This window comes from Chenopodium album, chromosome 8 (genome assembly GCF_948465745.1).
Source record: "Chenopodium album chromosome 8, dcCheAlbu1.1, whole genome shotgun sequence".
Taxonomy (NCBI): Eukaryota; Viridiplantae; Streptophyta; class Magnoliopsida; order Caryophyllales; family Amaranthaceae; genus Chenopodium; species Chenopodium album.
This window is the reverse complement of record NC_137841.1, coordinates 26,531,126-26,545,191: the sequence shown is the minus strand read 5'-3', so window position 1 is coordinate 26,545,191 and position 14,066 is coordinate 26,531,126. Positions and strand designations below refer to the sequence as shown.

Sequence of the window (14,066 nt, the reverse complement as noted above, 5' to 3'; positions counted from 1 at the left end):
TCTTGCGATAGGGGAGAGATTGAGAGAGTTGATTAACTACTTCGTAAAAAAAAAAAAAAAAAACTAATGCAACTAATTTGAAACATCTATTTTAGGAAAATGATATAAGGACAAAAGAAATGGAGGAAGTAACTCGTTTCAAATTTTTGAAAACATTATAAATAACCACCCCTCAAACTTACCACTAGTGTTTTATTTTATATTTTATATTTTTTAATTATTTTTTTTTTATATAATACGGATATTTCACCAAATGCCATTGACCACTTTAATAAATCACCAAATGTCACCAACATTTTCAAAATTCACCAAATGCCATTGACAAATAGTACAATGACACATCGTGCCATTAATGAGGTCTAGCCGTTAGTTCTCATTTACTGTGAATTGACACATTTGCCCTTGTTGTGTTAATTGACGCCATAAAGCCTTTTAACTCCTTGAATTGACCTAATAACTTAAAAAAAAAGTTGAGGAGTCGAAGTCTTCATCTTCTCACCCTTCTCTGTTCTTCAACCAAAGTCTTCATCAATCAACCTTGCAATTCGATTAAGGAGGAAGCTTTTTCTAAGAGTAAAATTTGATCAGGAATCTGTAGTACCAGGAAGTAGTAACTGCGCTTGTAATTGGGTGAACTGAAGCCGTTGTTAGCAAGGAGGGGCATCAGTTAGGGGTGTTCAAAAAAACCCGACCCGAATGTCCCGACCCGATTTCCCGATGACCCGGTAAATACCCGATGGGAAATTTGGGGAAAAAGCTGTTTTTTCGGGACGGGTACCCGACCCGGGAAAAATGCATGTTATCCGGGTCGGGACATGGGTCGAATTTTGTAATATCCGGGTACCCGATTTCCCGAAATCTTAAAAACAAAAAAAAAAACCTCCCTCAAACTAAGCCCAGCCCACCAAATTAGGGCTCTTTCACACGCCTCTCACCCCCCTCCCGCATCTGCCTCCTCTCTCTCTCTTCTTGCATCTCCTCTCTCTCTTCTTGCATCTCCTCTCTCTCTCTCTCTTCTTCCTTGAATTGAGCTCCTCAATCCTTTCCCGTCGATTTCCCATCTTCAACTCTCCACTTTCACCTAATATTTCCATTCCCTCCTTTCCTTTGTATCCCGAATCTCTCACCCCCATTGAACCCCACCAAAAATCTCCAATGTCTACCTCAAGAACCCTACAACATCTCCTCCGATTAATCGTGAGTTGTCGGAAAATCTTAGCTCAGGTGACAAATCCGGCGACTGATTCCATCATTGCCATGGCCTCTTCCTCCAAGCAAGAATTTGTCTCCCATTATCGCACCATTCGTCTTCCATTACGCCATTACTGTTTTTTTTTTTTTTTTTTTTTTTTTTGGCAATTCAATTGGGAATCAGATGTAATTTTTTGGATTTTATTTTTGGGAAATTAATGGTTATAATTTGTGTTTATCTAACAAAAAAAACTAAATTACAGCAATTATAAATACCTAAAATTAATACAATTATAATGGTGTTTTTTTTTTTTTTAAAAAAAAGGAAATCCGGGTACCCTATGTCCCGACCCGAATAATTCGGGTACCCGAAACCCGGGTACCCGAGATATTCGGGTCGGGACATGGGACAGATTAACAACTACCCGAAACTCCGGGTACCCGGGTTTTCGGGTACGGTACCCTGGTTTTCGGGTACCCGAAAACCCGGGTACCCGAATTTGAACACCCCTAGCAGCAGTGGTACTCATTTGAAGCTTGAAAAGTATTCTTACGCTTCCAAACTATCACGCAAGGTAACACTTTGTCCATCGATCTTCAATTCGAGTGTCGATTTTGTCAAATTTTCATGATAATCGAATTAGGGTTAGGGTTTATTTTGAAATGGTCAATATGGAATGTTTGGTTGAGTTAAATGATGTGATTTTATGTTTAAAATCATGTTATTTTTCCGAATTATGGGTTTGACTGTGGAAAATGTATTTTTTTTTGTATGTTAGGGTTACATGTTCTGTGATTTTGATTCATTAAAATGAGATTTTTGGAAGTGTTAGAATATTATGTGGTTTGGCATGTGTTTGTGGATGTGAATTGTGTGTGTGTTTAGTAACTTGATAATTTTTGTTGATAGGATGAGTCAAGTGTGACTGAATGTCCATTATTATAGAGATGGTGGTTTCGATTTGTTGGTTGATGATACAGATCGGACTAGTTTAATGGATTTGTTTGATTTTATGTTTGAGGACTCTGTCAAGCAAAACGTTTTCCTCCTCAAGTACTTTGCGTTTCTAGCTTGTTAACAAACCTAGGACTAATAGGAAACTAGAGTTATGTGTTGATGGTGATATGTTGAAAATGTGGGATTGGAATGTGGGTAAGGAAACAATAGATGTGTGGTTGGAGGAAAGGGAAAGTCTTGGTTTGGTGTTTAAGGATGCTGAAGCTAGTTGGAATAAAAGGATAAAAGAGAAAGCTAAGAGGGATAGGATAGCCATGGAAAATAAGAGAAGGGAAGCTAAAGAAGAGGAAGCTGAGAGAGAGCTTGAGGAACAACAACCTTACACTGTTGTTGTAGAGGTTCCTATGGTTGATGCTGAGCACTCAGAAGTTGACTATGTTAGAGTGTTTGACACTCCATTAGCTGATGAGGTTTTCCCAAGGGTATCTCAGCCTCAACCTAAATAAAGTACTCAACCCTCAACTCCACCTAAACACCCTAAACCAACTTCTCCCAAACCCACATGTTCTAGACAGAAAATGACACCTAGAAAAAGGAAAAGCACACCAAAAAAGAGGCCAAATCAATCCCTACTTTCTCCAGATCAACCACATACATCCCAACCTTCTTTTGAACCACATACATCCCAATCTTCTCCTCAACCACAAACACCACCACTTTCACCTCAACAACATACTACACCAGTATCTCCTCAACCATATACTGCAACAGCACCAACAACTAGGAACTGGCCTAACCAAAGGACCAAAATCTGCAGCAGCTACATGTTCTAAGCCTAAAAAGGGAGGTAGATCAAGACCTGAGGGATTTAGGTCCAAGAAGAGTGATGTAAAAAAGGTTAATGTTGAGGAGCAAGGTGTTACTTTAAGGAGATTAGAAAGAAATAGAAATGGGAACGTAGCACCTACTGATGATCTAAGTGAGGAGAAGTGTGATGAGTCTGGTAGTGACTGTGAAGATGATGATTACATACAATCAGGCAGTGAAGAGGATGAAGATGACGATGAAGAAGATATTGGTGACTTCATAGAGGATGAGACAGAAATAGACTGCCTTCATGATGACATTCTTGAAAAGCAATTTGAGGATTATCTTGATGGAAGTTCAACCATGAATGAGACTTGTAAGAATGGTAAAATTTGGACATATCATGAGTTTGGAGCTATCATATTAGAGCCATGGTTGATATCTAGAGACAGACAATCATTTCTTGAGGTTTTCAAAGACTACTATATACAAGAAGGATTTGGTGGTTATGTTGAATAGAGTGACACAACAAGATTGATAGCAAGGTGGGCTATAGAAACATGCAATTGGAGAATTCATGCTTCCACCATGACAAACAAGGTTAGCTGGGCAATCAAGACTTTGATAGGGGAGCATATAAGTTGTGGCAGGCTGGAGATAAACCCAGTTGTAACTTCTGAGTGGTTGTATAGACATCTGCATTAAGACATTCAAGCCAATCCTGACATTCCAGTTGAGTCTTTACAGAGACTTTTTATGGAAAAGTTTAGGATTCAAGTTAAAAATGTTGTTTTACAAGGTCAAGGAAATGTGCAAGGAGATGATTCAAGGTGGTTTTAGAGAGGCATACTCACTATTGCCTAAGTATGCTGAAATGGTTGAAGAGACTAACCCAAGTAGTTATGCTCTTATCACTTGGGGTGAATCAGCTGCAAATGAGCCTCCAAGATTCAAGGCTTTTTTTTTTTGCTTCCCAAGATAAGGGATTCTAGAGAGGCTGTAGACCTATTATTGGCATTGATGGAGCTCACCTAAGTGGACATTTAAAGGTAATCTTGTTAGCTGCAGTTGGGATCGATGGGAACAATGAGATTTTTCTCATTGCATATGGATTGTTTGGTTCAGAGAGCATTAACAGCTGGGGTTATTTTATAAGGAATTTGAAATGCCTTTTTGAGAAGGAAGGTTTCAGGAGAGATGATTATACCTTTCTCTCCGACAGAATGAATGTAAGCCACCTGGAAACTACTTTATTACATGTGATTTATTGATTTGATTTTTCAAATCTAAGCCATAAACTATTGACTTTCCTTGTAGGCTGTTGACACAACAATTCATGAAACATTCCCTAAAGCAACTAGAAGAGTATGTTGCTAACACTTGTACACAAACTGCAAGACCAATGAATTCAGTGGTTCAGCCTTTCATAAGCTTTTCTGGATAACAGCTGATGCTAGGGCTGTTCAATTTCAGATATCCGATCCGAAATTTTCGGATCGGAGAAATTGCGATCCAAATTCGATCCGAAATTTTCGGATATCCGAATTTTCGGATTGGATATCCGGATTTTCGGATCGGATATTCGGATATTCGGATCGGATAGTCGGGTTTTCGGATCGGGTAGTTTAAATTTTTAGACAAAATCCGATCCGTATCAAATCCGAAAATCCGAAATTTTTTTCGGATATCAGATCCGAAACCTTAAAAACCCGATCAGATATCTGAAATTTCGGATCGGATCATCGGATTTTCGGATCGGATATTTCGGACCGGATATTTTTGAACACCCCTAGCTGATGCATACAATGAATATGTATTAAACAAAGCAATGCAGAAGATACATGAGTACAATCCTAAGGCTGTTGAATACTTACATAGATGCACTGAGATCTGGTCTAGATATAAGTTTAATCCTACAGTGTGTTGTGATCATAACACAACAAATTTTGTAGAATCTTTCAACTCATGCACAAAGCCCTACAAGGATCTACCTGTTTTAAAACTACTTGAAGGTATCCACATCCACAAAATTACTTTAATTTTATTAACACAAGTGCCTTGCATTCCTTTATTTTACATTTTTTGTGCGTGCTGTTTTGTAGCTATAAGGCAGTGGGTAATGAAGAGGATTGACTCAAAGTTTGATAAGGCTATAGGCAAGGAGGATATGGAGCTAACTGAATATGCAACAAATATTTTGCAAACAAGATCATATGAGTCTAGGTTGTGCTATGAAACCCCATGTCGCGGTGATGAGTTTGAGGTGAGAGACCAACATGTGCATTTTCCCATCAAGCTGAACACTGACACTTGTGGTTGTGGGAAGTGGCAGCATTTAGGGATCCCGTGCAAACATGTACTAAGGGTTATTTACCACTAGAGGATACAACCTGCAGACTTTGTAGCCCCTTGTTTCAAAGGGATAAGTTAGGAACTTAGGAGGTCCCCTTAATGGCGCCTAGACCAAGTCTATACCAGCCTAACACTCAAGCAACAAAGAATTAACGCACACAAGTAAGAGACAAGCACCAACAACGTAAACACTTCATTATTTTCATGGCTTACAAATTACAAGGAGTTTCTCTCTCTAGAGCTCCCAAATTCGATACCAAGAAAATGAATGCCTTGGCCTATTTATAGGCACTGACTACAGCCCAGTCAGATAGGATAACTGCCCACTATACCCACTATGTCCATGATCTAATTACTGCCCACTACTTGGATGCTACTTGGATGTATCTGGACTTGTCCACGTACTCAAGGAAGTTATCCACGTTCAGCATGCTCTTGTAACTGCTTGGTAACCGCCATACCCCACTATGCTATGTTCCTATATTTAAGAGACATGCATCAGTTATGCATATGTGGCGCTCAACCGCCTGATAAGTGTAACCGCTCACTCTCTTAGTGTTCTTATTTTCTAGGGCCACTAAGTGAGTGGTGTAACTTCCACATGATGTGGCACTCTCCTCTCAGAATAACTACCCACGTTCATGGCTACACCCCACTACTTTAGTGTTCCTATTTTATAGGAACCGTCCTCGTAGTGGCTTAACTGCGTTCCCGTCTGACCATATTCACAAGCACAGTCAAGATAACCGTTAGTCAACCCACTAACATTATGGTCCCAATATTTTAGGAACCATACTTAGCCAGGTGCCACCTCAGCATAACCGTTCCAACAATTTAGAGAGAGTGTTGCAACGTGAGTGGTTACCTCAACCGCCCACTAGCCCCACTATTCAGCCAATCCCTAGATTCAAGGCAACCGCATGCAACCACGATGACTAAGCATAACCGTCAAGGAGTCCCTACTATAAATAGCACACTAAGGGGAGCTTTAGTTAGACCAATCATCAAGCCAAAACATTTCCTCAACATCCATCATATAGCCACACAATCCCATGGTTCCCTCGAAAGACCCATGGTCATCGTTCCTCCATGTTGGAGCCACTATGGTCTCCACTACAGTAGTGGACCATAGAGACACCTTCACATGATCCTAAGAGCATCCCTTAACCAAACCACACACCACTTAGCTAGCATGCTCTAACTAAGTCCCAAGCCCTTGTTAGTTGCCCCGCACCTACCCTAGTCGAGACCATCGAGTTGGTTTGTCCTATCGAGTGTCCATCATAGCCATCCAAGTGTGCTATAGTCCCCATAGGCCAGCCTATGTCTGAGACAATGCCCAAGGCCCCTATCCCCAAGGCCACCCTTAAGTTAGCCCCTGACCCTTGAGTGAGCACTCGCCCCTAAAAAGCTTTATTTTGTTGGCATGAAATAATAGTGAACACCCAACTGACAGTAACACAATAATGGGCTCTCAAGCCCGATATTTGAACCCAACCTTGGCCCTATGGCCATGTATGATCTATTAGGTAACTAATAAGTCCCCTCAATAAGTATCAAAGGTTGTTATGGAGTTTTGCGCATCCACACACTCCGAGGATCTTTTAGTGCGCACGCGCTAGCCATAGGTCCAAGGCCTAGCTGACCAAGGCTTTGCTAGAACCATGGCCTAAGCACTTGGGGGTCATCCCTGATAACCTCACAAACCATAGACATGGTAGTGAGCCACTCTAGCCTCACTTGGCTCGTTCTTGCCAAACCGATCACGCACTTGCTCGCGTGGGCAAGTGAAAACTCGAAGACCTTGCACGCCTACATGGGGTGGTCGACGACCATGCCTAGGTCGACCCAAAAGTGACCGTGAAACCTTTCCATTATTGTGTCCTCCCCTTCCCTGTTATTTATCCAAGTGAATTGTGGACCTTTGAATGGTAATTCAATTAAGCCACAATCGAGGCGCCATTGACTAAACCACACTGCCCCTCTAATATGACTCGATCCACCCAGTTTTTGCGAAAGAAATTCAACTTGGTTAAAATACCCTATGAGAATATGATTGCCAGGGAATGCATTCAGATGGGATGATAGCATTTTCCAGACCTATTTTATATCCTCTAAGTAAGGCGAACCATAAACAAAGGTGCAAATAGATTCAAAGTTCATCTGGTCTGAGACCTTACAGGAAATAAAAAAATGACTACTGGCCAGCCATTCAATAGAGAAAATATTAGACCATTCTACGAAAAGACCCCCAGCCAACTCCTGAGCATCAACTCTAGAGCAAATACTATAACCCATCCTAGAGAAAACAAGGATAATTACAGATACAGGACACTTAGTTTCTAAAATGAAAATACAATCAACAGACATGCATCTAGTAATACTACTAATAAAGGGAATTGTAGGGGGAGACAACGACCCTAAGCCCCTACAATTCCAACTCTAAATTCTCAATTAGCACCTCGTGGCTTTCCTAGGGTAGCCACGGAACCATTCGAACACGAGCAGCAGCACTTGAAGAAAATTGGCACCTCCTTCTTAATCCCATCCTTTGCAGCAGAGTCCACTAACACAACACCTTTCCCATCCCCTAGAACCACCAGCCTTAGCGAGTCATCGTTTGAAAGACCTAGCTTTTGCATTCGCACCCCTGTACACCTTGGTCTTCTTTCTCTTCTTTCCCCTGGCCTTGTCCACATTGGGCTCGCCCTGGGCCTACTCTTTTGGATCTATATTGAGATTCAAAATTGAGTAAATTCCACGTTTGACTCCACTGGGCTCACTATTGGGCTCGCCTATCTTCACTCCATTAGGCTCACCACGCTTGAAATTATCCATCAGGAACCCGCTGGGCTTCTAATAAATATTTTTCGTGGGCCAAGCAGAAACTGGGCCTTTTTTCTCGGACTTAGCTTGCTAGCCCGCTTAAACCTGCACAGGTACTATTTTTTCCTTGGCCTTAAAGGCCACGTCGACAGTGGACCCTGGTAGGAGACCTTCCCTTTTTGAATCCAATGACAGTGGGGAGATGTTCAAACCACTAATTGTAGTCATGTGATTGGGCAGATCTACTTTTGGAGAGAAAAAGGAATCTGGTGAGTTGGGAAAGCTATGTGGCTTTAGGAATAAGTAATAAATTAAAAACAAACCAATAAAAGGAATGCCAATATTAGTATGTTACATTGATCGAATTAAGCCTAGGTTTAAAAGGCTGCGTTGTTTGTAGCATTAATATGGTTATGAATTGTTTTATTTACCAAAATCTCCACTAATAGCATGTAAAACTATTGCATACCCCTCTGATGAAACGGTTTGTCGTTGTCAACTTATCATCAACCTTTGAAAATTGAGAGAAGCTATTCTCCACCATCGAAGAGACATAATGAAAGATAAAGTATCATTGTAGAGAAAAATAACTGTGCTTTACATCCTCTTTCCTTGACCATGCAAGATAAAGTATTCAAAGAAAATGCTATGTTTATGAAAGGGCATTTCTCCCCCAAAAAATCAAACATTCGTCATCTTGAACTAATATTGCTAATCTTAGCTTTATTACATGGGAACTTTGAATCACCTTGTGCATTGTATACAAATTAAGAAAAAATGGAAGGATGCATTAATATTTCTAATTTCGGCTACCATTACAACCTTTAAGTTTATACCAACAAAGGACTTCTTGAGCTGAATATAGAAGCAAGAAGATCAAAGGCAAATATTCATTATTGCATTGAAAAATTAGTAATCATTAAACAATCATAATTCATTTAAGCAGCGTTGTCTCAAAGGCAAAGTTTGAAAGTACAAAGCCATAGGACTCCTAATCAGTTCTCAAATATTTCAAAAGCTTCATCCTGTGTTGCACCTTTGCTTGCAATCCTCAACGAGAATGCTTATCCTAAAACAAAATAATAACGTAATTGTTGGCTACCAAACAATTCCCATCAAGTGAAAATTGCGTCATTTCTTTATAGTCACTGCCCTAGACATAAAATTTTCATACACAAAATCCAAAGAATTAGACATAATGATAAGGTATAGATCATACACGAAACCCGAATCCTAACTATTTTTTTGACACATAAGACCATACTATCCCTCCGGCAACTCACCATTTACCCAAATTAAATACATAAATAAAATACACCAAATCTAAAATTGTATGTTTATTTGACTGATCGATAGATTTATTCATACAAAAGAGAGAAATTTAGATCTCTCCTCTGTGATTGTCTATAAAATAAATCAATATCAACAACACAATCTTCTACTTTCAGATACGAAACAAAGTTAAATGATTTCTATTACACTCTAGTTTGGCAAAATGCCTTTTACCAACAACCCCAAAAAAGAAACTGTAGAAATATCAGAACTATCTTTATGCAAAGTAGTCACCTAGTAAACTATTTCATGAAACAAAAGGGGCCAAAAAACATCCATCACATAATGCTTTTACTTAGACTTTTATCAAAGATAATAAAGTCGGAGTGACTAAGCATGATCAAGCATCAACTATGTAACAATAACAATCCCACCAGTTTTAGAAACAAATCTCAAAGAAAGATCCTTTAAAAAAATAATAAAGAGAAAATTATGAATATGACAATGGCTAAAAGTTTAGAATTCGAAATGTTCCTATCTCCATGCCTCCCCCTCTTTCTCTTTTCTCCTATGTATCACAAGGTTAGGAAATATTTTTCTACTTGCTTGCAATACTATATACTTTATAAAAATCTTTGTAAAAACCACTCTCCTAAAGGTAGAGGAATATCTTCATGCATCACCACTCAGAAGAGATTTAAATTGTAGACATTGGGGGGGGGGGGAGGGGGGAGGTTGAGCAGGCATGAGGCACAACTTGGAGCTTATAAAATAGAGAAATAATGTTATTATGTAGCATGATATAAATAAATATCTGTCTCTAAAAGTCACCAATTGGTTCTAGTTGTAGGTTTTCTTGGCCATTCTCATTTGCTAATGCTGGAAAAAAAACCTACTCAAAGCCTTGAAATTTTATCAATTGTTGAGGTTGGCTTCTTGGCTGAGTCCATGCACAACTGTACTAAATAAGCCCTAATATCATGGAGATTCTCATGTAGATAAGCAACCATGAGTGTTGAACCACTAGGAAAGCATAGTGCCTAGTGCGTGACATATATCTGATAAGAAATCTAAGAACTATACCTTTTGTATTCACCTCTGCTATTGATAGACATACAAGCTTACTTATGCAGAGCATATGCACCCAATGCCTGACCTAAGTCAATGGCCATTAGTCAAACTGCCTAACATATTACTACTAGTGGTGAAAAGATCTGTAGGAAGACCAAAAAAAGCAAAGAAGAAGAGGGCTAAATGAAGCAAGGAAAGGAAAGAGGCATTCAATAGTTAAGTGCAGCTTATGTAATGAGTTGGGGCACAACATGTTAACTTCTGCATCGAGGAAAAAAATCTCTACAATTGTAGCAAGCACATCAAACAACTCCTCTTATCCCAAGAAGAAAACAAAGAGAGTAGCATGAATGCACAACAACTCATCTTTTTAATGCACAACCAGTTAATCCATGTAATTTTTTGAACATTAACAGTGTAGTGTGTGCTGTGTTGTCTTGTTTATTTTGACATATTCTTGTAACTTTTTAGGTAATTTATGCAAACAAGGAGGTAGTTTTTGAGCACATGATTTGAACATGAAGCCATTATATACTATGCAAATGATTTAATTTCCCTATTTATTAAATTTCATTGCAATTACAATACTTCATTTCATCATTACAATCACAACTACAACACACATCAGTGCCCCCAATTTCATTATACAATTGAGAACTTTTTGCTGCTGCTTGATTTTCTTCTTCAATTGTTTTAATTCTTCATACAAATTGCCTTGTCCTGAGCCACCCTTTACATAACAGCTTCCCCTACTCTGACCTTCTTCTTGCATATGAACTTTGCACCATTTGAAGCTATTACATGAATCACACTTATAATACAACCTTTGTGGATTAGATGTTGACTCTGAGCTTCTAATTACGTATTTTCTACCACACTTGCAAAAGTGGTTTGGAACTCTAACATATGCATACTCATGTATTGAGGAGGATGTGTTTGATATCAAACTCGAGATTATATAAAAAGGGTTGCTATGTGTGTTCTAAGTGTCAAATTTATACAACAAATTGGGTGTAACGGCTAGTTTACTCTAAAAAAAATTCAAAAAATGTGAAACAAACTAGACATTGCAACTCATTAATTCAGAGGTATATTGTGTAAAAATTTACAAAAGTAATGGTATTTGGTGAAATATGTAAACTACTAAGTGTCATTTCATGAAATAAGTTTCGCATTAACTGAGAACTAACGGCCAGACCTCATTTATGGCACGAGGTGTCATTGTACTATTTGTTAGTGGAATTTGGTGAATTTTGAAAAGGTTGATGGCATTTAGAAAAATAGTCGTAAAAAATAACACACCTTAAACGTAAAACTAGTGGGGTAGTTGAGAAAATAAATAATTGTAAAAAGCAAAAGTAGTGGAAGAATAGGAGGAGAAAGAGTATTATGTTGGGTCCACTAAGTGTGAGAAATGAATTAAATATTATAAAAGCTTTCCATAAAAGGAAATGGAGCAAGTATTTAAAAACGACCGGAAAAGGAAAGTGGAGCAAATATTTAAAAACGGAGGGAGTAGATATCACCATCCCTTCCTCTATTCCAGCTAGTTTTTTACTAAGGAGGGCCCATTATAAGCATGTATTTTTTTTTTGTTTAGTGTACACGTGTAATCATGTGATTGATAAAAACAAATATAAAAATTTAAAAACAAACAATAAAATCAATTTTTTTTTTAAAAAAAAATTCAACTAACCTAGCCCTCAGCAACCACCCCTCCCCCCATCTCCTACCACCCACTGAGAACAACTTCCCCCACCCAAACTTGCCGCTCACCGGTCACCCCCACACCAACCAACCACCTCCATCCACTTACCCTGCCAGTACCCCTTTTTGCAAACCCCTCTAAGCTAGGGGTGAAAGTTTGGTATTCAGTTTGGATTTTACACCAAATCGAATCCAAACCAAATTATTTCGGTATTGGATTATTGAAACCGAATTTGGATTCAATCCAGTCAAATCCATACCGAAATAATTTGGTTTGAAAAATGAATCCAATCAAAACTAAATTTTTTGGGCTGTCATTTAAGGCCTTATATATTGGGCTTTTAATTGGACTAATAGTTTTAGCCCTTAGGCCTAAATTTTGTACCTGTTCAATTGTTCATATAAATTTTAAGGAAAAATCTTCCTAACACTTAAGTCTTTAAGTCTAATTTTTGCCTAATTAAGAAATATCATAATAAAAAAAACTTTCAGCCATTAGAATAAAATTACAAACATAATAAAAGTCTTAAAAATGAATTATAAGTCACATAAAATGAGATAACAGTCCATGGAACCAACTTAATTTAACTACATCAGCTTAATTCAACTGACATCAAGCTTAATTCAACTTGGCAGGATTGACAGCTTCAACTCAGCTGCTTCAACTCGGCAACTTCTACTTTTCACCAACAGTCTCTTGAACATTACCCATATTTGTTAACCTTCTGTTTTAAAAAAGAAATAAACAACATATTAACACAATACAACATATGGCAGGGACTGACGAACTTAGAGTTCATACTCCACAGCACATATACTAAGCCATTAATAATTGAAAGATTTACCATGCATGCATAGCCATAAATAGAGCAGTAAATGAGCTTGAATACATATAAACATCAAACTTAAAATTCATCAGACCAACATATAAACACCTCATAACAATATATAGTACAACAAACTTTAAATTTAGAACAACTAATAAACATATAATCAAACTTAAAGTTCCAAGCTTAAAATTTAGAACAACCAAACTAAAACAATCAAATTAAAGTATGATGTATAATCTAAAAAAAAGTGACAACTAAGGGCAGCAACAATGAATGGACTTAATTCGAAGATTTCGAACATAAAAACCAACACAATTGGGGAAAAAACTAGAAAATAAACGACCAACATCAATGGAATTAATTCAAACATAACAACAGAGAAGATCTATTACGTTTGAGTGAAAGTGACGGAGGTGTTGGTGAGGGAACGCGCACAAGGGAGCCGCAAGGTGGTGAGGGAGTTGTTCGCGCAAGGTGGTGAGGGAGCCTCAACTCGCAACTCGCAAGATCTAATAAAATCGCAACCTAGAATTTGCAAGATATGAACTCGCAACTCAGAATTCGCAAGTCATAGTTCGCGCAAGTTGGTGAGGGAGGTCGTGAGGTGGTGGTGTTCGCGCAAGGTGGTGACTAGTGAGAAAAGGGGGAGAATTTAGGGAGGTGGTGACATGGTGAGGGAGGCATGGAGATGCGGAGATCTTGAGTTCAGAAGAAAGGAAAGAGGAAATGGGTTGGGGTTTAGGCTTATACTAGGTTAAACCCCGTGCAAATGCACGGTTGTTGAATAATTATGATAGTAATATAATTATATAGAAATTAATGAACCGATTCATCAGGTATTAAAGTACATGAAATATATTAAAACAATTAAAACATGTGAGAGAAAATATTTATTCTTATAATGTGCAAGTTGATATTTTAGGAAGTTTATTTTAGAATTTATATAAAAAAAATCATAATCTAAATACAATCTTTATTTTTACATAATAACGATTTTTTTAAAAAGTAATTTTGGCGGGAATTTTTTTAATAATATGTTGCCAAGTGTTCCT

General features: G+C 38.2%; 1 protein-coding gene and 1 long non-coding RNA gene across 2 annotated transcripts; one reads left to right on the top strand and one right to left on the bottom strand.

Moving 5' to 3' along the window:
* Positions 1–3,740: 3,740 nt before the first annotated feature.
* LOC145642861 (uncharacterized) lies at positions 3,741–5,336 on the top strand. The gene is made up of 5 exons (XM_081694023.1): positions 3,741–3,911; positions 4,006–4,185; positions 4,274–4,321; positions 4,791–4,968; positions 5,059–5,336. Exons 1-5 carry the CDS (start codon positions 3,741–3,743, stop codon positions 5,334–5,336), a joined length of 855 nt encoding a protein of 284 aa, XP_081550149.1.
* Positions 5,337–12,661: 7,325 nt separating this feature from the next.
* On the bottom strand, positions 12,662–13,740 carry LOC145555974 (uncharacterized). The gene is made up of 2 exons (XR_014091649.1): positions 13,407–13,740; positions 12,662–12,909 (listed from the first exon to the last, which is right to left on the bottom strand). It is a non-coding gene; the product is annotated as an uncharacterized LOC145555974 (long non-coding RNA).
* Positions 13,741–14,066: the final 326 nt, after the last annotated feature.

Bases quoted from the DNA above. Each gene is read 5' to 3' on its own strand.
- LOC145642861 (XM_081694023.1), top strand. From the start codon at position 3,741: ATGTTGTTTTACAAGGTCAAGGAAATGTGCAAGGAGATGATTCAAGGT. The intron at 3,912-4,005 runs GCTTTTTTTTTT...GGACATTTAAAG, and splicing joins ATGAGCCTCCAAGATTCAAG to GTAATCTTGTTAGCTGCAGT. The intron at 4,969-5,058 runs GTATCCACATCC...GCTGTTTTGTAG, and splicing joins TGTTTTAAAACTACTTGAAG to CTATAAGGCAGTGGGTAATG.